This window comes from Polypterus senegalus, chromosome 6 (genome assembly GCF_016835505.1).
Source record: "Polypterus senegalus isolate Bchr_013 chromosome 6, ASM1683550v1, whole genome shotgun sequence".
Lineage (NCBI taxonomy): Eukaryota > Metazoa > Chordata > Cladistia > Polypteriformes > Polypteridae > Polypterus > Polypterus senegalus.
The window spans coordinates 62,219,932-62,245,055 of NC_053159.1; the positions used below are offsets into that span (position 1 = coordinate 62,219,932).

Here is a 25,124-nt window from a genome sequence, read left to right on the forward strand (position 1 = left end):
ATTGTGCAAAAGTATAGAACTTCTCAGAAGATTCACATTCTAGTCAAAGTGCAAGTTTATTTTATAAAAATATCATAGTATATATTTACATTCATAAGTCAGTAAATAAGTAGGTAGTTTGTACACTATTTACAGTTAATGGTAAAGTCAGTCACTTTATAACCAATTACATCACAGCTGCCATCCAAAGCAGTGGAGCAGTTCTAACTTATGCTTTCATTGTGGTACAGGTGAGACATTCCTTTTGTTCAAAGTTTTTCTGAAAGTCGTGAAATGTTCTTTTTTTCTTGATTTATTGTGTAGTTGGTTAGCTTTTCAACTATCTTTGTTCTCCAAGTAACACACACACAGCTGGTCCTTGCTCAGCAAAATTAGGGACTGACCGCTTGTGTGCCAGCTGAGCGAAAGTACCTGGAAATGACCTGTGGTGGGGTCGGGGGAGAGAAAAAAGGGCATTTACAGAAGTGCACTTCAAAATGGCCATAAGCTCCACTGTACCACAGTTTATACAATTAAGGTAATGAACAACTCTAGTCATTGTGTTTTTGGTGAACATCTCATCTCCAAATCCATCATAGTAATTGCAAAAAAGGGAGTGAGCTGTTCTTGGATTTGTGGACTAAAACTAATACAGGAATATATGTGTACACATTAAATACAAATAATACAGGTGACGTTATGCTTTGGAGAATGAGCAAGATTCCTTTTTGTTAAAACAAACATGTTCTCATTGTCAATGGCAGCAATAATGGGGAAGTAGCTTCTGTCCATGCAAGGACCAACTGCTGCCTCTATATGTTTCCAGTAACTATTAGGATTACTCTACCCATCTTTGAACCTCATGTGGTTTGGTGTCCTTTTGCCATTGAAGAACACTTACCTTGTTTACTTAGGAGAGCTACACAGAGCAGCTCCTGGTGCATCTCTTACTAATTTACTCACAGAAAAGTCCATATTGGCATTTGCATTTCCCTAAATAAAATCTGCATACCTGCAATGGGCACCTGCACACAAGCACAACCTGATGGGGACCACATGTACACCTTATTTTTTCCAGTACAAAGTGCTAGCCTGGGTTGGCAAGGGTCCCACTGAAAGCAGCGCACGGCAGCCACATGCTCAAGTACCACAAACAGCTTTAACTTCTGCACATCCCATATCCAGACGTTGTTGGGCATGTTATCTATTGATAAAGAAAGGACAAAAAAGGACAGAGGTAGTGTTATTATTCAGTACATCATCATATCTTCATAACATTACCGGATAACTAAATATCTGAATGGTAGCTATCAATCTCTTCTCATTCATGTTTCAATCTCAATGACTAGACATGCTATGAGATGTATGTGAATTCAGAACGGAGACACCAAACACAGGTGAAGAGGTTCTTGGCGGCTCACTGCCTTGTTGTATTCACAGCATTTCTATTCTTTGTGCCAAAACATACAAAACACTGAATGAGCTCATGTCATTTTTCATCCACTTATCCAGGCGAAGGTCATAGTGTTACAAGGCTGAGCCAAGCTGACCAGATTTTTCCTGGAAATCTCTAATGGGCCTGCTCCCAGGGCATAAAAGCTCTTACATATTTCACTTAATGTACCACGGGAGCATCCTAACTAGGTGCCCACTCTTCCCAAATAGCTTCACCCACTCCAGAGCAGCAGAGCTCCTCCTGTAATACTGCAGAAATTATGCAGCATTATGCTCACAGGCAAAAGATGAAGGGTTGGACTCGTGGGCTTTTATTTCCCACCCACCACCACCACGTGTAAAGCTTGCTTAACTTGCACCACTTCTACCATTCCAGTGTTCAAGACTAAGGATACAGGAGACGGACAGATCCTGAAGTACTTGAAATGTCTGGACCTTCCCAGCTCTGTTCTCTGTAAACTTAACTGTAGTCTCTTAACTTAAGCTTTTAAGCAGATTGCATGGTAGTTCCCACGTCCCTACAGAAGTCAGTACAGTGTCCACTAAGCAGCTCCTGGGCACCTTGAGTAGCAGTTTTGGAATGTTCCCTACCTGGACACGTCTCTTACAGCTGTGTTCTCAGGAGTTTTGGAAAAGTGGACTTCACATCCCTGAGGCATTCAAGCCTCCTGTTACTCCACTCCCAACTTCCCCCAACGTTATCAGTCTAAAACAGAAAAACTGTTCCTTGTGGACCAAAAGCAATATGAAAGAGATCTAATTTTCTTGGAAAATAAATAATAAAAAAGTAATTAAGTGAATTCCCACAAAAGCCTGGAGCTATGCATGCAGCCCTCTCAGAGAGTTGATATAGGAGACTGTGCCAGCCTTACAGAATACTACAGGTTTAATCTTAACACCTTAAATATCGCAAGAGAATGTTTATAGACAATTTCCATCCATCTTTGTAGCAGTGGCACATTTTTGTAGTAAGCTTAAGAGGAGAAACTTGGAAGACACAAAGTTAATTTTCAGGTAGATACAATACCATTCTTGGTCGCCAGGTAGCGGCTATTAGAACTGAAGGCCATTACTGAAATTCCAATCTTGGGATTTGGTCTGTCTGGATCTGGCCTGATCACAGGAACTTGTGCTGGCAATGAAGAGACTTCATCTTTATATATTAAAAAAAAAAAAAAAACAACATATTAGATACTGCAAATATTAAATTCATTTACAACCACAAAATTACAAGCAGCTTAACCAGGAACCATGTAGCCGGAGAAATTGTTTAGGTTAAAAGATCATTCCCATCAAAGCACATACAGTATAATAAAGCTGTAAGAATGTATTTTTTAGCTTTAGAGCTGAAAACTGATGACTCCAAAGTTTAAAATTTTGAACCATGCTGGTGCACTGTCTCTGCAGGATCGACACAATCTCCTCCTCCCTTGTTGGGCTAGTTTAACTTCAACTCTAAAATGACCCAAAAGGCGAGTGATAGGGTGCCTGTCCTTCAATGGTGTGTAACAGCAAAACCAAAACACAACAGCCAGCCATTGTGCAGCTGTTCAGTGCTATTAGGTTAGGAGTTCCATTTGCATCGTCCCCTGAATTATACTCATTTGAAAAAAAAAAAAATTAAATTAAAAAAAAAGTCAAACATTTCTTACAATGAGAGCTCGCTGCTGTGGACCCCAGGCAAGGTTATGTCTGAATTGCTCCATACTGACCAGAACATTCAAGACCTGAATAACCATTAAAAAAAAAAAAATCTGCAATCCTTCACAAAGTTCAGTGTTTTCCAAAGCTAGTATTTATTTTTCTGCCACTGAAATATTTTCTGCTATTCTTCCAATTTCTTATCTTGAACACCAATAATAATAATGCTGGCTTCTCCCTTCTGTGTGTAAACAGCAAGGCTTTTTTTCTTTATGATAACCATTGATTTATTTAAACCAAAAAACAAACATTTTGGGAATGTTTAATACACTGTTAAGAACACATTAAATTGATGAGATATATACCGGTATGTAGTATTTTAGGCTACTTCAGAATATTTTGGAGAAAAAACAAATTATTGAAAATCAAAGCTTAAACATCATTTGAGTTAGAAACTCAAATCCTGCTGTTATACAAGCCATTGCATCTCAAACAGTAAATGTTCCCTTTAATTACTTTATGAGCCAATTCTTCCAACATCTATTTATTAATTGATGAAATATAAAAGGGTTTGTACCAATTATAAATTTAGAACAGACGAAGAGCAGAAAAAAAACACTCCATTACTTGGGTTTTGATGTCCGTACATACGACATATCAGCCATAATTGCGCCCAGCAGAGTCTTCTTACGTGTTTGTGTTTTAAAAATTCAATGTAACAGTATGGGGATGCTGCATGTAAGAGGGAAACAGCATATAGTATGGACGTGCTTTACTCTGTGTCCGAATAAGAAACTGAGCATTCATTCTGCTCTTTGACTACATTTATTATGAGGAGTGAATTATTATGTATCAATGTTTCCATAAAAAGAAAAAAATAATAAAACGCATTTATAGCCTACCATTGGTTTTCGTTATCTGCTAAGCTTTTTGGCTCTTCCATAAAAAGCCTGCAGATTAATGGTGGGGAGTTGGGAAGTAAAAACTAAAATTTACTGCAAAGCCAAATAAAGCACCCATATCTAATGTATGGATCCCAATCAGCGTAGGTGGCTGTATTAAATCTCGAGAGTATACATGTTGTTTTCCAAGTGAAAAATGAGTGTTAAAAGGGTGAAAAATTACATACAAGTAAATTAATTTGTTAATTTGAATAAATACAAATTGTAACACTGAGTTTACTGTTCAGAACTTAAATGAGAAAGATATATACACTAGTTAAATATCTGTATATTCAGGTACTCACATTTACTCTGTGTACTAAACAGAGAGCTCCCTGTAGTTAAACTGTGGTGGGCAGAAAGGTCATCATTGCTAATCACAGGCCGCCTTTCTACTTCACGGTAGAATACCTTAAATTAAGCAAAATGCCAATCAGTTTATTAATTTTGCCTCATTTCCCGTTCCAGTGGCTCTTGTCATTTAGCACACAAAATCTACAAATCCCTTTTGTTTACAGACATCCCCAAACAGACCATCCTGTTCTTACTGCTGTTTGCTACTTTTGGTATGACCACATCGGCAATTTTCCTAAACGCTTTTATATTTGATGGTCTTCTCCTTGGATAAAGTCTCCCTGACACAATTTTAATTATCTTTTGAATGTTTTCATGTGTCCCACTTTAAATCACTCCAGCAATTTTTAAATTGGGAGGGACGCCTAAAAGGAGGTGACTGAAGAACTTGTAACAAGAATAATTATGAGGAAAACTTAACAAGATCACATGACATTCTTTACTTACTATTTTGGGGTTGCTGATGGTCGAGGGATGTTCCAGCTCCGTAATCTGTTTCCATGTAATATGGTTTAGAATGCGCACCTAAGTGAATAGACTGACTTAGAAATTACATAAACCACTAGCAAACAGCAAAATAAAATGCAATTAAAGTATTTTTAACGTTCATCTTCAAATGAAGTAGTTTGGTTTAAACATATTGAGTCTATTATAATTATTATATATTATAATTCACAAGTAGGGTAAAGAAAATACATAAGTACCTTCTCATCATAACTGCCAACTGCTAGAAACTGGCTACTGGGACTCCACGTGATAGACTTGACACCAAGACACCATTCATAGGCACTGAAAATGGACAACAGGCGGCCATCTAGCGAGTAGAACAGCACCTTATACTGGGAGGGACGAGGAAAGGGGGGAAAAAAAAAAAGTGATCAGTGAGGCCCGCTCCCATGTACTGTCCTGGTGTAAAGTACTAGAGTTTTGCCCATTCCTATAGCCTCACTGGTATGGATGCAAAGATGCCCAGGGTCCCACAGGTAGTGTAAGGTTTATGACTGGTGTGTGGAATTTGAACTACAGAAGTGGAAAGTATTTTTTGTTTTTTTTTTTAGGATGAGAATTTCAATAACTTTGTATTCCCATATTCTAAAGTGATAAAAAAAAAAAGGTATCCAAATACTTCATCCATTCACATAACATTTGTTGTAACATGTGAGAAGGTGGAATCATGGGGGTGCTACTGTGCTCCCACTTATAAGAGCAGGAGACAGAGAGATGACGCACAACTTTATCGGAGGAAAACATTTAAGTATTCATATGAAATCTATTGTAAATTTGACTCATCACTGTAAAGTATATCCTGGGACTGGCATCCTTTCCCCATCTTGTTTATTGCATCCAGTGCTTCATATGGTACACAGTGTGATTGCACGAGATGGGATACATTTATTTTGTTTATGTATTATTGTTAGTTTAAAAAGTATTCAGCACCCAAAACTATTTCACATTTTACTGTTTCAACAACATTTATTTATATACCACATTTTCATACAAACAATGTAGCTCAAAGTGTTTTACATGATGAAGAAAGAGAAAAAAGGCAAAAATAATAAGAATTAAAATTAGGGAGCATTAACTAACATAGAATAAAAGTAAGGTCCGAAGGCAAGGTAGTACAGAAAAAACAAAAAACTCCAGACAGCTGGAGAAAAAAATAAAATCTGCAGGGGTTCCAGGCCACGAGACCACCCAGACCCCTCTAGGCATCCTACCTAACATAAATGACCTCAAATCAGTCCTTTCAGACTCTGAACTTGCAATATATCAGGGTTAAGGATTTTTCCAGCTCATCTACTAAGTACAGTGTAAAACTGTTAAATAGCCAAGGTAAACAACTGTAAGATGTAAAACAGTAAAGCCGAAGTTACGCTATTTGCATAAGGACACGCCCCCTTTTACCATATTGTTCCTGATGAACCGCATACCTTTGAACAGGAAGGGAAAAAATGTAAAAGTTAGCAGATTTCTTTTTCCCTGCGTGCTGAAAGTTTTTTTGAGGTTATGGAAGATGATTAATGGTGGGTTGTATTCGATAAGCTGGCACACCTGTAGGACCCCATACACCACAAATGCAAACTTTACTACTCCACCAGATAATACCCGTAACTTCCTTAAACATTGAATTGTTTTCAATGTGTTTAATTAAATGATACATGTTTGGTATTGGTTGTTGTTACTTTACTGATTTAAACTGTGTACTGAGGTTTGATCCTGACACTACTTTCTAATGGTTTATTTGGCATATTTATTACAGTGCATGGATTTCTGTTTATGGTTAAACATACCCTTCTGTTGGAATGTCTCGTAAAGAAAAAACAATTATTTAATACAAAGTTATACTGTACACGTAAAAATATTGTCACCTTATTTATTATGGTAAAATTCTAGCAACCCAACTGCCAGTTTTTTATCATAAAAATATTTTTTACCGTGTGGGGAACAGCACAAGACTTTTCAAGTCACTGAACATACCTCAAAGTTCAGTGCTATCCTTCATACATAAGTGGAAAAAATGATAAACTGCAGCAACACTTCAACAACACTTTAAACTCGAATCACTGAACAAGAATAACATTTGTCAGACAAGCTACTGTGATGTTAACTTCACTCCAACTGAGTTGCAGAAGTCAGCAAGGAAAAAGGACCAGACTGGGGGAAAAATGTCCTTGCCTGTAATGAATGTCACTTGGAAGATACTGCAGAGATGTAGCAAAGTCTTGTGGTCTGATGAGACTTGTAAAGTGGAACCTTATGGCTTGAAAACTAAGTAGTTTATGTGTGACATAAGCCTAACTCTACACCTCAGCCAGGTAACAACATCCCCCACCATAAAATGTGGTGGTGGCAGCAACATGTTGTGAGGATTCTTTACAGCAACAGGCACCAACAGTATTGTGATGAAGGAAGGACCCACGATCTCTGCTACAAGTTTCTATACACATTCAACAGGACACATGTTTGATGGGGACAAGGTGCAAGTAAGATTCAAGGCTAATACTAACAGTGCCAGAGAGCTGGAGGTCGAGTCATGGCTCTCAAATGGAAACACCATTAACAGACATTTGGACATGAACCTAGAATATACAGGCTTAAAAATAAGAGTATCTAAATAATAAAAAAATGACTTTATGACCAACATCCTCCTGACCCCAACTTATTGTTTCACCACTCCCCTTGCACCCCCACACCCTTATTTGCTATATATTGCCTTTGAGTCCTGTATGTGTAATCATTTTCCTCCGATTATGACATCTGGTAGGTTGTTGAAAGCTTAGGAATAAAACACTTTTCCAAGATACGTGATTTATTTTTTCCCTTTATGGGCTACAAATATGCAAACCAAATCAAAGACCTTCACTTCCATTAAAAAAAAAAAAATATATATATATATATAAAGAATGTATATATAAAATATATAAGTGGGTGCGCAATGCTGCCGGCAACGCCACCTTACCTCTAAACAGGTATCCCAAACTGCCAACACACAACCATTTGGTGACCACTCAATTCCAGTCAGGTCCTGTGTCTCAGTCTCAAAGTGCTGCATTTAAAAATGACAGAGTTAATACTCTTTAATTTAGCATGTGAACTGGAAACAGGAAATGGTAAGAGATTGGAGCAAAAGTCAGCCTTTTGGCACTTTAAACAGGGACCTGTAATCCAAATGGACTGTAGGAGTCATTCATATTAATCATTCTTATAATGAAGGAGAATGCCAACAGCATTTCCAAAGGCTGGGGTCAAGGAAGAGCACAAATGCCACTTACTCTTAGGAGCTGCCAATCACTGCAAACAAAGATACTGATATAATCCTTACAGTCTCGTCTCTCCGCTAGTGCAAGATAGCGCCCGTCTTTGGTGAAGTCAATTCCTAAAATCCAAATAAAATACAGCAAAATATTCACTATTCATTATTTCATCCTAGCACTGTTACTGGTTATGTTTGCAATTTTCCTTTCTGCTGGATTATAAACGAAATGCTATAATAAGTGGGAGATTCTTTCAAAGAAGTAAGACAGTTATTGAAGAAATACTGCTATGGATAAAGTAAATGAGGGTAAAGTAAATTGCTAAATATCAAAGTAAACAAGGATAAATGAGGATATTGCTGTGGATAAAGTAAATCTTATTCAAAAGCTAATTTCCAAGATCTTGACAATTTAAATAAAAAGTAATAAAACCAGACCAATAATGAGCAAAACATTAAAAAAAAGCTAGTCAAAAAGAAAAAAATTTTTTTTTTTTTTTTTAAACAAATCCCGGGCAGGGTGCCAGCCCAAATCAGGGCACACCCACCCACACACCAGGGACAATTTAGAATCGCCAATGCACCTAACCTTCATGTCTTTGGACTGTGGGAGGAATTCGGAGTACCCGGAGGAAACCCACGCAGACACGGAGAGAACATGCAAACTCCACGCAGGAAGGACCCGGGAAGCGAACCCAAGTCTACCACTGCGCCACCGTGCTGCCCAAAAAAAATGGTTTTAATTAAAGCCTTTCAATGCACAAAAAAATAGTGAGTGTTATTTGAAGAAAAACTTAAATAACTAAAAGTTAAACTCAAGTAACTGGTCTTTAATCAGTACTGCCACAGCTACGTTCCTGGTACAGCTGAAAATAAAAGTTGGTACAGCAACTCAATGAAGATTTTTATTATGAAGCTGTATTCATATATTTACATACTGTAGTTTATGGAAATCCTATATATGTAATATAAAGGTATAGGCTACTAATGTTAACATATTTTTAAAAGCAGACTAAATTAATTTTGAAACACAATGAAGCTAGTGAAAATAGTTTCAATTACTAATTGCTGCGAGGTTGCTATATGCCGTAAACACTTTACACCACCAAGTCATCACAAAGATACTGATGTCTATTGGTACATCCCACCCAACTGCAAACTACAATATATGGAAAGATGCCTACTCACAAATACTTACCTTGATGACAGGCTTTGGGATACTTTATATAAGATACTGACTTGGTGCACAAAGACCAGACAGTGATTCGCAGCTGTTACAAAAAGAGAAACAAAATCATTTAATTTGGTGAGTAGTAAATATGCAGACAAATAGGAGACACTGTGAAAATCAAATAAGTTTACATGATGTTGATGTGCAGGTAACAGCAAAGTTCCAGAGCTCGTCTCCCCGCCCAAACTCATAGTCTTCCATTCATAAACAAATTACTTAATTGAATTTTAGCCTACATACATCAACAAAACATTGTATTAAATTTCTTATTTTACATAAATCGGTTTCCTTTTGCTAGCTATGAATCTTAAATACAATGATATATATAAATGACACACTGGCTATTTTGCCACATTAGCAGAAGTAAATATTAATAACCTTGGAGCTCTATTTAGAACATCATCTAACTAGACAATATGAAATACAAAATCTGAAACTACTGACATAATTCCACTATGCATCAATAGCAAATTCTTTAATACTAAACTAGATTACATTAGGTTACGGATTGAGTACCCAGTTTCCGAATCTAGTTGTCATATCTACCTTTTTAATGATAACCACATAAACAAATTGACCTCAAAGCAGGAGATCTTGTATCTGACTTCCAAAATAAAACCTATTTCATTTTCTTTAGAGTCAGGTGCACCAAGTATGAGGAGGAGTCACACAACCAATAGTGGGCAGACACAGTAAATCATTATTCAATGGCACTGTCCCCAGTTTCTTCAAACAGCAATTGCTAGACCTCTGTGACACAAATCAGATTCACATCTGTAAATGTTATGCTTTATATCACCACGTGGCTAGAACAGATTAAGGGAATTCTACTGTACAATTTAAGAGGTCTTAAGATTAAGATATAGTTTTTCATACTTCTGGGCAAAGTTCACTTGCTACTGGTGTTATCCTACTTTACACATTTTCCTAAATGCAGCAGGTTAATGTTTTAGATGCACTTTCACATAATCTATAAAAAAAAAAAATAACACTGCTTCAACATCACTTTCATTACTTGTGGTCGTAATTTATATCTGCTTATTTATATTTTACTGTTTACAAGTATTAAAATGTGTACTGATTTTGCAATTGCCCGTGTGAGAAACATTCACCTACACACAGCTGTACACAAAAAAAAGACATAATGAAATGAATGAAAATGCTGAATATAGTTATATGCCGTGAAAGCAACAACCTGATGATTTAAAAGACACCTGCTAAACCTGAAGGAGGAGCTTTCGATATTTGTGCACATCCAGAAGGAAGCAAACAAAACACTTAAAATGGCAGGGCCAGTGCAATCAAAGGTAATCTTTTCTGAGTGATCACAACACTGATTAAAGTAAACATTTGAGGAATGAGTAACTTTAACAATGCTCATTGGTTTCACAAGATTTGTTTATTCTGTGCAAATACAAGGGGTGTTCAATAATTTATCCGAGTATGAAAGAAGGTAGCAAGCATGTTGAAACAAGTCTAGGCACGTTGTGACCCGTCTCAAGGTTACTCATGCAAGGTTATGGCTCAGTGCGAGTCTCACATTCCAAGAGACAGGATGTCAGGAGAGCCCTTGTGTGAATCAAGTAAAAAAAAAACATTCACTGATAAAATTTCTCACAAAAGAAGGGAATAAGCCAAAGATGATCCATCAATGCATCACTGCAGTTTATGGCGAGTCTGCCCCATCATCCTACAAAGTAAAATTTTGGATTAAGCAGTTTAAGTGGGGTAGAGAGTCCATTGAAGATGACCCTCACACGGGACAGCCTGTGGAAGAAAGTTGAGGATTTAATTTTGTCAGACGAATTAAGGTTTCCCGAATAGCTGAAGAAATGGGTATCTTGGCAGTGCTGTCAGGAGAACTTGAAGATGCCCTGTGAAGACCACCATTTAACGACTGGAGATGAGACTCTGGTATATCACAGAGACCCTAAATCCAAAATGGAGTCAATGCAGTGAAAGCACAAGTCACCTTCCACCCCAAAAAAAGATCAAGACAGAAAAAATCTGCAGGAAAAGTCATGGCAGCTATCTTCTGGGATATTTAAGGACTTTTGCTTCTGGAGTTCATGCCACACAAGACAACCATAACCGGGGAGAGTTACGTCAACACAATGATCGCTTTGAAGGAGTCAATCAAGGAGAAAAGATGAGGAAAACTCACGGCAGGCATGCTGCTTCTTCACGACAATATGCCAGTTAACATGTCACGTCAATCATACATAGGCTTCTATTAAAGAATGTGGGTTCCAGCAGCTGAACCACCCACCCTACAGTCCTGACCTAGCTCCCTCAGGAACTAGGATTATTTCCTCTTCCGTGTTTTGAGGAAATCTCTCCATGGACAATGGTTTTCAAGTGATGAAGACGTCAAGACAGCTGTGAATTCCTGGTTTGAAGGTCAAACAGAAGATTGCTGTATGGATATGGCTGAATAGAAAGAGGATTGCTGGCCTACAGCATCTAGCACACGCTGTGCGCACAGTCTACTTGAATGGCTTCCATATGGCCAACACTTGAGAGCCTTTCCTGTAGGGACGGAGCAGTTCAGAAACACTTTCATCCCAAGAACTCTAAATGCACTCAATCATTCTATCAAGTGCTCCTGGTAAAACTGTTTGTACTTATAAGTACATTACCTCACATTAAACATGCACTACAGTCGTAATATTGCACAACCTGAGCTACTTTATGAACCTTTTCCACTATCTGAACTATATGTACATGTATATTGCACTTACATTTTCATATTGAAGGTTTTTTTTTTTTAACGTATTATTATTTTATCATTTTATAGGAAAATAAGTTTATGAAGGATTTGTACATTGAATCTCATTGTACCATACGATAACAATAAAGGAACTTAAGTTCAATTCAACAGAAGAAAGCGTGTATTTACATATGATAATGTCTCGCTTCTAAGTCGATTCAGATTTCCAAGCGCTATCTTCTTGGAGCTCTTGATATAATTTTTAAGATGAAATGCAGTAAAGTATTTATATTACACTATACAGATAAATTTTTAACTTCATTTAAATAATGTTTACTGTTAATAAATGTCTGGGCAAAGTTGCGCAGTGGTAGAGATGAACTGGCGCCCCATTCAGGGATTGTTCCTGCTTCGCACTGTATGCTTCCTGGGACTGGTGCGGCCCTGGATGGATAGATGGATGGAATAATTAAACATTCTTACTATGAAGATATTTCAATGTTCCTTAAAAGTTCTGAAGAATCGGCATTCCAAGCTTACAAATGGCTTGACATTTATTACAGAGCTTATTGTGTGGCGATTGTTTACTTGGAGAAAGAAAAGGACGGACAGAAATTGGGAGTTAGTATGTTTGAAAGAGGCAGTACTGCTTTATAAATTATTTCATCGAAGGTTGCGCATGGTGCAGCAAGCATCTTGCGGGAGGCAGGAACAATCTCCGGACTGGGCACCAGCTTGTCACTACCACTCCGCCACCATGCCCCCATGTTTAATACATGCTTTAATTCCTATCATCATGAAAATATCAAGTATACATCTTAGTATTTAAATTGTTAAGAGAGCTGTAATATCATGAATGTAATGTATTCGGTGTCCTGAAGGCGTAAGAGAAAGCCTGTTAAGAAGCATGTAGTGATTCACACACAGAACAACACACAGAATAGAACAGAATTAACGTGCTACTTTAGTTACAATGGGATTTGAGATTTGAAGTTTATGACATTCTGCTTTAACAACAAAATAAACTACATGATTAAAGTGGAAATTTCGAGATTAAAGTTGACATTTCAAACTTTTTTCCTTTTCTCAGTTCCCCAATACTCTTTCTTATGATACTCAGACAGTGGGCTAACTCGCCTTTTCACAGCGACTTTGATATCTGGCCACTCCTTTTTTGTTTTGGGCACTGTGTGACTTTCTGAACTTGAACTTTCAAGTTTCTCCACCACTCTTATGTCACTCGATCAGCTTCCGTTTGTTGTTTATACCACTTCATAAACCAACAAATAGTATGTTTTTCCTTGCCTCCACTAGGTATTCACTGAAATTCTTCACCCCCCGTGCTTTTGCCGTTGTCTTTTCACAGAAAGCTGAAATTAAGGGGCTATTTATATTTATTTGCATATTCAAATGTGTAATTCTGGGAGAAGTCGGTTGGGGAGGCAGGCGTGTGTTACATTTACATAATGTGTGTTACATTTCACACTGACCAAGATTTATGTAGCAGAAGAACATGGAAGTTGGTGTACGCACAGATTTATGCCTCTGGATTTTTTTTTATGTATACACACATTTCTGTTTTTGTCTGTATGCCATGTTTTAATGTGAATTCTGTGCACGCCATTATACATGAGGCCCCAGGTGCCTCAATTATAAACCTTGCATACACACAAAACGATACTTGTAATGTGTGTATGCAATTTCCCACAAACAACAGGATGTATAAAAGAAAACTTGATGAGGGGATGACCCATGCATATACAACATTTAGGAGAACGTAGGAAATTACAACTCCCTTGGTCAAGTAGGGAAATGCAGCCAAACCAGCTTAATGATTACTCAAACGCATAGTAATAAATACCACCAAGCCACTGATATAATATGCATCGATTTGGCAAACATATTACATCTCAAATGTGATGAATATGATGTACAGACTGTATTTTAGGTACATTTTAAGATGGCCACTGCTGCATATTTGCATTGAAGAACATTTTTGTTTTTTCATCAGTTTATATTGCCTACCCATTACCTCTTCTCAAGGAACTGACAGGTCAGGAATATGTCAGCCAAGCTTCACCCCATCATGCCTGCTCTGCTGGAAGCCATTAATCAACCAGTGAGGCACTAGTTTTTGTATGACATGGGTGTCCATACATAAACCACAACTTGCTCGTGCCAACTTAATAAAGCAATCTGCAGCATTGTCCGATTTTCACATAATTAGAGAACTTTATTACATTTCTATGAGAATAAGCGTAACTATAGAGAATTAAGCTGCTTTTGTTAACCAAATGTAGTGACATTACATTAATGCACAAGAAATCTGTGAGGCCATGATGAGACTGACAAACATTGTGGCTCATTGGCCACAGTCAACCCATGATTCATTTAAGGGAAAGTAGCTTTAACAGACATATTACTGTACATTGTGGTTGGCTTATTTGTAAGATAATTGGCTGAAGCCTCACTTTTTCATATGGCTAGCACTATTCATTGTAATAGCAATCAAGTAATAGCATCTACCAGCTCAGATGCTGACATCTTAGGCCTCTCCCTGACCCCTTACAATGCAGAGGAGAGGTGCTATGATCTATGAGCATGATCTTGTGCTCTCAGTTGATGAGCACCACCAGATATTCTTGAAAGCAGGTGGCGGGGTCTCAATGAGTTAGGTAGGAGGCTGCTGTACAAGCCAATGAAGTTCTGAAGTATCATTATTGCATATATAGTATATGAAGTTAATTACTATGCTCCATTTATGGATGTTTCAGAGCAGCATTCGATGCATGTTAATGTACACACATTTACAAAATGATTGTGATTTATAAAAGGTAAATTTAGTAGAAATGCACATATTTTCACACTCTAATACAGGCGTGCCCAATGCGTTGATCGGAAAGGTAGTGCAGGTAGATCACGCTGCATTCAAAAAAAAAAATTTAAACGTTAGTCTATCATATATCCTCCCTATGGCATTTGCCACTTGATTGACATACAGGGTGGCCAGTCTGAGATCTCTTCTCTTCTAACACACTGGTCATCCCGCACACACGATCAAACGCACGAGCTACTGCAAAACTCCGGCTGTGATCTAGTTAGCCTTCCAATTTATATCGACTAAAGAAGGCATTTAAAAAAAAATTGTTTGGGGAGGGTATGGGCTGGATGTGGAATTGGAAGAGGATTTTTTTCTCACAATGTTACAATCTAAGTGCGTTTGTCTGATCTATCAATCTACACACGTGGACAAAATTGTTGGTACCCTTCAGTCAATGAAAGAAAAACTCAAAATGGTCACAGAAATAACTTTAATCTGACAAAAGTAATAATAAATAAAAATTCTATGAAATTTAACCAATGAAAGTCAGACACTGATTTTCAACCATGCTTCAACAGAATTATTTAAAAAAATAAACTCATGAAACAGGCCTGGACAAAAATGATGGTACCCCTAACTTAATATTTTGTTGCACAACCTTTTGAGGCAATCACTGCAATCAAACGATTCCTGTAACTGTCAATGAGACTTCTGCACTTCTCAGCAGGTATTTTGGCCCACTCCTCATGAGCAAACTGCTCCAGTTGTCTCAGGTTTGAAGGGTGCCTTTTCCAGATGGCATGTTTCAGCTCTTTCCAAAGATGCTCAATAGGATTGAGGTCAGGGCTCATAGAAGGCCACTTTAGAATAGTCCAATGTTTTCCTCTTAGCCATTCTTGGGTGTTTTAGCTGTGTGTTTTGGGTCATTGTCCTGTTGCAAGACCCATGACCTGCGACTGAGACCAAGCTTTCTAACACTGGCCCGCACATTTCTCTCTAGAATCCCTTGATAGTCTTGAGATTTCATTGTACCCTGCACAGATTCAAGACACCCTGTGCCAGATGCAGCAAAGCAGCCCCAGAACATAACAGAGCCTCCTCCATGTTTCACAGAAGGGACAGTGTTCTTTTCTTGATATGCTTCATTTTTCCGTTTGTGAACATAGAGCTGATGTGCCTTGGCAAAAGTTCAATTTTGTCTCATCTGTCCATAGGACATTCTCCCAGAATCTTTGTGGCTTGTCCACATGTAGTTTGGCAAATTCCAGTCTGGCTTTTTTATGATTTGTTTTCAACAATGGTGTCCTCCTTGGTCGTCTCCCATGAAGTCCACTTTGGCTCAAACAACGACGGATGGTGCGATCTGACACTGATGTTCCTTGAGCTTGAAGTTCACCTTGGATCTCTTTAGAAGTTTTTCTGGGCTCTTTTGTTACCATTCGTAATTATCCATCTCTTTGATTTGTCATCAATTTTCCTCCTGCGGCCACGTCCAGGGAGGTTGGCTACAGTCCCATGGATCTTAAATTTCTGAATAATATGTGCAACTGTAGTCACAGGAACATCAAGCTGCTTCGAGATGGTCTTATAGCCTTTACCTTTGACATGCTTGTCTATAATTTTCTTTCTAATCTCCTGAGACAACTCTTTCCTTTGCTTCCTCTGGTCCATATTGAGTGTGGTACACACCATGTCACCAAACAACACAGTGACTACCTGGAGCCCTATATATAGGTCCACTGACTGATTACAAGATTGTAGACACCTGTGATGCTAATTAGTGAACACATCTTGGATTAACATGTCCCTTTGGTCACATTATTTTCAGTCTTTTCTAGGGGTACCATCATTTTTGTCCAGGCCTGTTTCATGAGTTTTTTTTTTTTTATTAATTCTGTTGAAGCATGGTTGAAAAGCAATGTCTGACTTTCATTAGTTAAATTTCATAGAATTTTTATTTATTATTACTTTTGTCAGATTAAAGTTATTTCTGTGACCATTTTGAGTTTTTCTTTCATTGACTGAAGGGTACCAACAATTTTGTCCACGTGTGTATCATTGCTATTCCAAAGAAGGAAAATGTAGACAGGCACTTTCAAACTGTTCATAAAAACTACGAAACTGACTCCCTTCCGAAAATCGATCTGAGAAAGAGAAAGGAGAGGGAACAAAATTGCAATTAATTGGACAGCCGTCATTTTTCACTTGGCTGAATTCAGAAGCAAAGGCAGACACACCGAAGCATCGTTCTGGGTGAGTCACTTAATCATTAAGCATAAGAAGTCCTTCCAAGATGGAGAGATGATAAAAAGAGGCCTTCGTTGAGACAGATGGCTAGGGAGAAATTCATGCTGAGATTTCAAGATCCCTGGCCAGAGAAAAAGGAGTTTCTCCTTGTCATTAAACATGCAGAATACAAGCAACTTAATAATGCTCAATGGCCACTAGACTTGGCATTTTTTTTTCCAATCTGACCAACATGTTGAATGAGCTTAATTTACAGCTGCAAGGAAAAGAGAACTCCATGGTCAATATGATTAGCTCAGTTAATACTTTCAAACGAAAAATGCAACATCTGTCCTTAAAGCTGCGGCGTCTTTATTTGGGAAACTTCCAAAACCTTGTGTCAGAGTGAGACACAATGGAAGGCGTGTGCGCAACTTAACAGCACACAGAGCAGATTGAAAATTGCCTGTCAGACTTTGACAGACGGTTTCAAGACTCAGCTTTACTCGAGCTAATCGCTGCATTTAAGTGCTATCCATTTAGGGAAGATGTTGAGGGTGATTCACCCGCATCAAAAATTGCAACACTGTTTCACCTAAAACTCTTCTACAGTGGAGGATGAGATTTTGACACTACAGGATAACATTCAACTGAAGTCTGGGTCTTTTGGACAGTTTTGGAACTCACAGCGGAAATGTACCCAAACATGAGGAAATGTGCTACCTCCTTCACTGCATTATTCAGCTCTACTTATTTATGCGAGTCACCCTTTTCCCACAGGAAGATTTTTAAATCCAAATATTGTAGTGACCATAAATGTGTTGAATTGTTATTGTGCCATAAAGGTTATTCAGTTATGCAAAGTACAACATATTTTTTTTTTATGTAAAAAGTATACTCCATATCATTTTTAATGTAGGTAGATCATTTCGACCTGGTCATTTTAAAAGTAGCTCGCAAGTCGAAAAAGTGTGGGCACCCCTGCTCTAATACATACAAAAGTTTTTATAAATGAGGCCCCTGGATTCTGTACTGAGGAGCCACAGTAGATACAGGTTCCCACCGCAAACTTTCTTAACTAAAGGCTGTTTGCGTATTTTTGCTCAAGTCTGCTTGTGCATTCCATGTCTTGTGATTAGGTCTACCAATTAAAACTGAGACTGGTGTCTCATGTATAAAAGAATTATACTCCTGGACATGATGATTTGGATGTTATGAAACGCATTAAGCAAAGCCAAGATGTTATAACAGTTATGACTTACAGTATACATGGGTAATAATACTCTACTACCCCATTTAAACCAAATTCACCAGACTTGGATTCCCGACTGGTCAGTAAACAAATAGTGCAACAGAGAAAGAAACAGCACTTCAATACCACCAAATATACGTTGTAAATAAGCTAATTGAGCATTATGTTTACAGCTGATGTAAATTCTATCCAGATGTAAAGATCAAATTAGTACAAATCTCCAGGAACCAAGGAGAAGCACCGCAAAATAAACTCACATGTCCTACATCAGCCCCCAACAGCAATTTCTTCCTTATTTATAAAATAAAAAAAAAAAACCTTATCACATTATTTTACAGTCTTTAGTAAGCCATCAGTAAGACACTTTCATGTATGTCCCCTAAGCACTACTATACTGTACTATGAACAATATCTGTTTCTACCACTTTGTCAAATAAAATATATATCCATTAAGAAAAAGCTATAGAAAAAAAATTGAAGATGTCTATGATGCAGAAGGCATTATTAATTTTCAGTAGAAAATTTTGTCTGCACTGTATATAAAATTAAACCCCCACCAAAACCATCTTTAAGTCAAGCTGTGCAATCTGACCGTTGATTCTTGAAACTTTCAGGCAAAAATATAGTGGAAATAAAACTGAAGCTATTGTGGTACCCGGATGGGGTGGTACCCACCCGGGATGCCCGAGAAGACTGGAGGAGGGCTTATGCCTCCTCCAGACCTGGAGGGGGTGACCGCCCTGTGGGCCGCGGGTAAAGAGCTAGGAAGCTGTACCCTGTAGGGACCCGTGGTTACTGCCAGGGGGACCCCAATACCTGGAAGACCCTGGACCTCAGCACTTCCGCCACACCAGGAAGTGCTGGGGAAGGGGAACAGGGACACCCGGAGTGCTTCCGGGGAGACAGCCGGCACTTCCGCCACATTGGGGCATGTCGGTAGGAGATTGCCAGGAACACACTTGGAGCACATCTGGGTGCTTATTTAAAGGGGCCGCTTCCCTTCAGAGGGGACAAGAGTCGGGTGGAAGAGTGGACAAGGTGGCTTAACTTACTTTTAGACTCTTATGGAAAAACAGCAAAAACTGTACTGGTTAGCCATACATAAAAATTGGGAGGGGCAAGATAAAACTGTGAATTAAATTAATAGGTTAATCAGGTATGACTAAATTTTAAACACATTCAAGTCAAATTATGAAGGGCCTACAGTAAATGACAAATGCGAGATGCAGAACAAGGTCCTAATGACTGCTGTGCCCTCTCTGTAACAATAATAAGCTAACATTTTTTCCCTGGGTGTTACAGTGGATGTTGGGAAAAAAGAGAAGTCCATTATCTAAGCAGACTCTGTTGTGGAGACACTGTGCTGCTTAAATCATAATTTACTGATTATAAAACTTTCTACTGATAGAGGAAACAGATATTTTTTCCAATTGTGATCTTGTCTTTATTGCACGTGCAATGAAAATGAAGTCTTCATTGTCAGTCAAACTAATAGAGAACTTTGTTAGTTAAGTGACTATCAGGGCTTTTGACTGCAAGGGATTGGCACCACTCAAGTCATTTTTTGTAAAAGACTTGCTCACATCAGCCATGTTAAATTCTCTTCTGGAAATGATACAATCCATGGCATAAAGCTTCTAACAGCAGTACCATTCTGTTCACAATGTGGCCGACTCTGACAGAGTACTTGACTATTGCAAGCATGCTTTTGGTCCTTTGGTCAAGTTATTTTTAGGTAAGCTAAAACATCAGAACCCATCAAAATACAGCTCAAGAGCTCCTAGCCATCTTCACTGACATAAAGCAAAAAAAAAAAAAGCTTTTGAATTATAGCAAATGCACAAGGCAAACGTCTTAACAGTAGGAGAGCTTTGAAAGAAATATTTGGCATTCCTGGCTCCAGCCTTTTTATAGAGCTATACTGAGACCTGACTTAGCTAGTAAACTTGTATTTCTAGTGTATAAATGTTTTGTATATACAGTGTCTTAATACTGCAAAGATAATATGAAAATTGCATCGTTTCTTGATCAAAACAATGACTGAGAAGTGTCTATTATACATATCACTAGGGGTGTGCGGTATTGGCAAAAAGTTATATCCCAATATTTTCTGGGACTTTAATGATAACAATAATTAGCCAATATTTTGCATTCTTTATAAACGTGTTTGTGAAAGTCTTATTGATCTAACTTGGCCTTATTAATAGGATATTAATTGTGGCTTACTAATGAGATTAATGGAAACAACAGTTAAGGAAAATGTCTTATTTATTTACTTTAAACTCAAGTAAAATAATACAAAAACATTAAAAATCACCACTCAATGTATTACTGAGATCAAACAGTGCAAGCATGAGTAAACCATTTCAAAGTGACCTACAGGATTTACACAAAAAACTGAGCTAACCCAACAAAACTATTATAATTAGAGCATTTTAAACAGACACTTACCCTTAATGTAAACAAAGTACGAATCCAAAAGGGATAAAATACTAATCAATATTGAACTACTGTAGATGGCATGAACATTACAGTCTGGATAAACAAACTGCTGCAAGGTGAAGTGCACAGCCTACAAGCAAGAACAAAAATTTAACAATACTGTACTATAGTTGAAAAATCTAAAGTTCTGTCAAATATTGCACAGAAACTACCATATCTCCTTTGGTCCTTCTTTCAACAGGGCACTGGATATATACCCCAGGTTACCATCCCCTGGCAATACCCAAGACAACTCAACACCATTCCCTGGCCAACCATGCCGTAAACCTCTCTTTAATACAGTGTTTCTCAAATAGTGGGGCTCCATCAAGAGGGGCGCGTTTGACCTCGGGGAACATGCTTTTTTAAATTTTTTTTGAATTTAGAATGCACTTTAAATCTTTTCTGTTACATTTAATAAAGCTATTCTTTGTTGTAAAGGTCCATATTTCTTTCTTTTTTTATTCTCTTATACGTTAAGGATACAGTGTTATGCAGAGGTGTACTTATAACAATTTTATAGACAAATGATACTATTTATAGTGGGCGCGAGATGTTTTCTTCTTCCTAGGGGGGGCATGACAGAAAATAATTGAGAAGCACTGCTTTAATAGCAGATATGCAAGACATTCTACGTTAACCATGGACTGCTGCCACCCTAGACATGTAATGTATAGTGCCTCGAGGGAGAAACCATAGGCCACCACTTAACTGGTGCAATACCTAGCACCACATCATTCTTTTGAACTTGTTTTAGAATCTATTTTTTACTTTTAAGACATATAATCATTCCTCTTTTCATGAAAACCAAACAATGCTTATTTATGTATTCAGAAACTGTTATGACTCAGTGTACAGTGTGTATTATCTATACAGAGTTCCATTCCTATTAAATATAGGGACTGTGCAAAACATTTTTCAAAAACTGGCAGGATCTGATAAACAACATTTTAGAATAAGCATTTAAATTGAGGAAGTGGATTCTCTCCCCTCTTTTTCTATTCTATTTTTATTCAATAAACATATTCTTACTATTATTAAAGTGCTACTCTGCTGACCTAGCTCTCTTTCTCATGGGTGGAGGTCAATTTGTTGCAAACCTAGTTTTGTTAAACTTGACTTGCATGTATGGAATGTTTTTTGATTTAAACAAAATAAATAAATAAAATCAAAGTAAGTAAATGTACTGTAGTAAAGCCCCACAGTATTTTTCTAACTCTTGTCAAAATTCAATTATAGTTAGCAAATACTAACTAGTGAATGTGTCTAGGATGGGGGGATTTTTTTTTTTTTAAGGTGGGGTTTGTGGATGAAGTGATCCAGACTAAATGGTATTCCTATATAATGAAAAAAAGTCTTCAGGAACTGTTCTAACCATCATTTACATGATAAAGGTGTATTACAAGTGGAAACTGCAAAATTAGTACTTTTAAAATGTAATGTTGAAATATATCAGACAAGTTAGTCAATAAGATACTTATTCAACTCTTTCAAGCTTGATATCAAGTAATGAGTGCCAGGTTGCATAAAAACAGCAATTAAGATTACTGTTATCTCTTTCCAATCTAAGTGCACATTAAATGCGTGAAATATATATGTACAAGGTCAATCTTTGAATCTATGTTGGTAAATACTGTGTTGTTACTGTACACATGCTGTTCTTTGCTTTACTGAGTGTACAAAGTTTCTGGTGGATTCTTCCTAAGTTCCTGATTCTACCTGAGAAAAAGCATTGGCCCCTAAGAGTGTCTACACAAAACGTCTTGAAATAATGAGAAGTGTGTGAACATTCCTCAGATCCATCCCCAACATCTAAACGCACATTTTTATCAAGATATTTTGCAGAATCTGGATTACAGCTCTGCAATAAATAAATAAGCACGTCTAGATGTCCATATACTCAGTAACGCTCACACCAGACAGGCGATCTCGTATCTGTTCAGGGCAAGCTGTTTCTTATACTCATGCACAGAATGGATTAGATTCCAAGAACTTACTTTGTACAAGTAGCATCCTTATAAACCAACTAGGAATTGAAACAAAAAATGACATCCCAAGGAAAACACATTAAACAGATACATATTGACTACATACTTTTCAGTGTATTATTTTAAAGGGGGAAAAGTATTACTGATACGTGAAAAAAAAACTTTTGCCTCTGCCCTTTATTAGAATTTAATGGTCGTACATGTTTCAACTGAGGCCAAAGATAATGGTAAGATGCTGCATTTCATCAGCTGTTTTAAGTTCATTATCAGAAAAAAGTATTGTAACACCCATTGCAAGCACCCCTATATGGTCATATCTGGTGTGAATTTTGCGACAGTATCTATAGTGTAGCACCTGAGACTTGGACTTGAGACCTCTACAGTATAAAAAACTAGAAGTGAAGTATCAATTTAGAATACTTAACATTAAAACTCAGTTCAACCAAAGTGTAAATTTCAAAGACGATCCACTGGGCCACTCTTTAGAATGCACGTTTTAAGTGTACATCTGTTAAGACAGTCAATTATAGTCAAATAACACTGTTACTGGCTCAGAGAGGGTGTCTCTGAATTTAACAGTTTACCACCATGGTTAGTGAGCCAAGTGATCATAACTCAACCACGATAGGACATCTCAATTTCTGCATAAAAAAAAAATCTTCATAACTCATAACTTGCAGTCCTGAAATCTGCCTAGTCACTACTCTCTGTACTTTCTCAATCACTGCTATGTCTGCTTCATAAAATGGAGTCTAGATGTAGTGAGGAGTCCACTGTGACTCATAGGTCCTTCTCATAAGTTTTACTTTCATGCTTCAAATTGCCCATTGTGTATACAGTACATATCTAATATTTATATCTGAATGTAATATTTTGCATTTACCTACATTAAATTTAATCTTTCTGTTATTTCACCTAGTTTGGTATCATCTGCAAATTTCATGATTATATATTCTTATCTAGATTGTTTATAGGGAAAATATTGAAGAGAACAGCAACTCCAGGACTGATCCTTGAATATACCACACTTGACATCATATAATTCTGAAAAGCATAACTATATCCTTTTTTTCTGGTGTTTCAGACTCAAATCAAATTTATGTTTTTATAATATTATTATTATTATTATTAATAATAGCAGCAGCTCATTACTCAAAGCAAGGAGAGCCCAGGCTCGAACCAGCAATCTTTTGCCTATATGGCAGTACTTCTTACCTCTAAACCAGCCAAGCAGACAGTTGACGTTCTGTCAATTGATATTTGAGCTTTGTTTTTTACTCATTGACAGCAACATGTAAATTGAAGAATTTATTTTTCTTTGGTTATATACTTGAATAAAAGCACACTTGTTTTGTTATACCTTTTTTGAAAGTGTTTATTTGATATTTGGACTTCAGTGTACATGCATTATACACTTCACATCAGCATTTTGCCAATTAGAACAGCATGAAAACAGTTTATGTTCGAGTTAATTGTTCAGCATTTCTTGCCTCGCATTCCCTGTCATCCAGCATTTACCCAGATCATTGTAGACACAGAAAACATATGAAATGTATGCATTCCAAATAGATATATGTACCTTATACAATTTATGACACCTCACACCTAGGAGAACTTTGCAACTGACTTCAGCTGAGACAGTGGGGGGTGGGATAGCAGGCTGTTTGAGCTGATTGACACATTTACAAAACAAAGACGCTGATGAAGAGGTCTGAAGGAATTTAAGGTGGCCCAGCATTACAACTTTTTTTGTAGGCTTCAGGGATTCTAGTGTGAAGACAGTTTTGCACACTGTATCTTAAATTCCCATTTCTTTTAGTTTAATGACTAACTGCTCAGGTGGTAACTTATCAAAAGCTTTCTGAAAATCAAGATAAATAGGATCATATGCACCTCTCTGATTGCATGCTTTTGTTGCTTCTCTACAGAATTCCTGTGTAAGAACAGAACACGACCTCCCCTTCTTAAACCCATGCTGACCGTTTACCAATACACATGTTCTTGTCGTGATTCTCAATCTTTGCCTCAATAATGGCGTCCATGAATTTACCCATTATTTATGTTAAGTTTAATGGCTTACGGTTACTTGGATCAGCCAAATCACCTTTTTTGAAGTATCCAATTATATTTACTAAATTCCTTTTCTTAGGGACTTTCTCTTGTGCAGTGACATTTGAAAAGTAGGCATCAATAGTTTATATATGTATTAACAAATCTCACTATGCACTCTACAATAAATGATTTCTTGTCTCTGCAGTTTTTTTAGATTTCAGCCTATTTAATCTAAGCAA

The 25,124-nt window shown here is 37.4% G+C and overlaps 1 protein-coding gene across 3 annotated transcripts in view; it reads right to left on the minus strand.

Annotated features, from left to right (window-relative positions):
- Positions 1 to 37: 37 nt before the first annotated feature.
- wrap73 (WD repeat containing, antisense to TP73) overlaps positions 38 to 25,124 on the minus strand; it is a 69,077-nt gene continuing 43,990 nt past the window's right edge. For all 3 annotated transcript variants that reach the window (XM_039756097.1, XM_039756098.1, XM_039756099.1), the window contains 9 exons: positions 9,323 to 9,395; positions 8,144 to 8,247; positions 7,831 to 7,917; positions 5,075 to 5,209; positions 4,818 to 4,895; positions 4,322 to 4,427; positions 2,462 to 2,587; positions 992 to 1,183; positions 38 to 422 (listed from right to left, as the gene is read on the minus strand). In XM_039756097.1, coding sequence (XP_039612031.1) covers positions 316 to 422; positions 992 to 1,183; positions 2,462 to 2,587; positions 4,322 to 4,427; positions 4,818 to 4,895; positions 5,075 to 5,209; positions 7,831 to 7,917; positions 8,144 to 8,247; positions 9,323 to 9,395 — 1,008 coding nt within the window. In that variant the 3' untranslated portion in view covers positions 38 to 315. The remainder of the gene's footprint in view (positions 423 to 991; positions 1,184 to 2,461; positions 2,588 to 4,321; positions 4,428 to 4,817; positions 4,896 to 5,074; positions 5,210 to 7,830; positions 7,918 to 8,143; positions 8,248 to 9,322; positions 9,396 to 25,124) is intronic.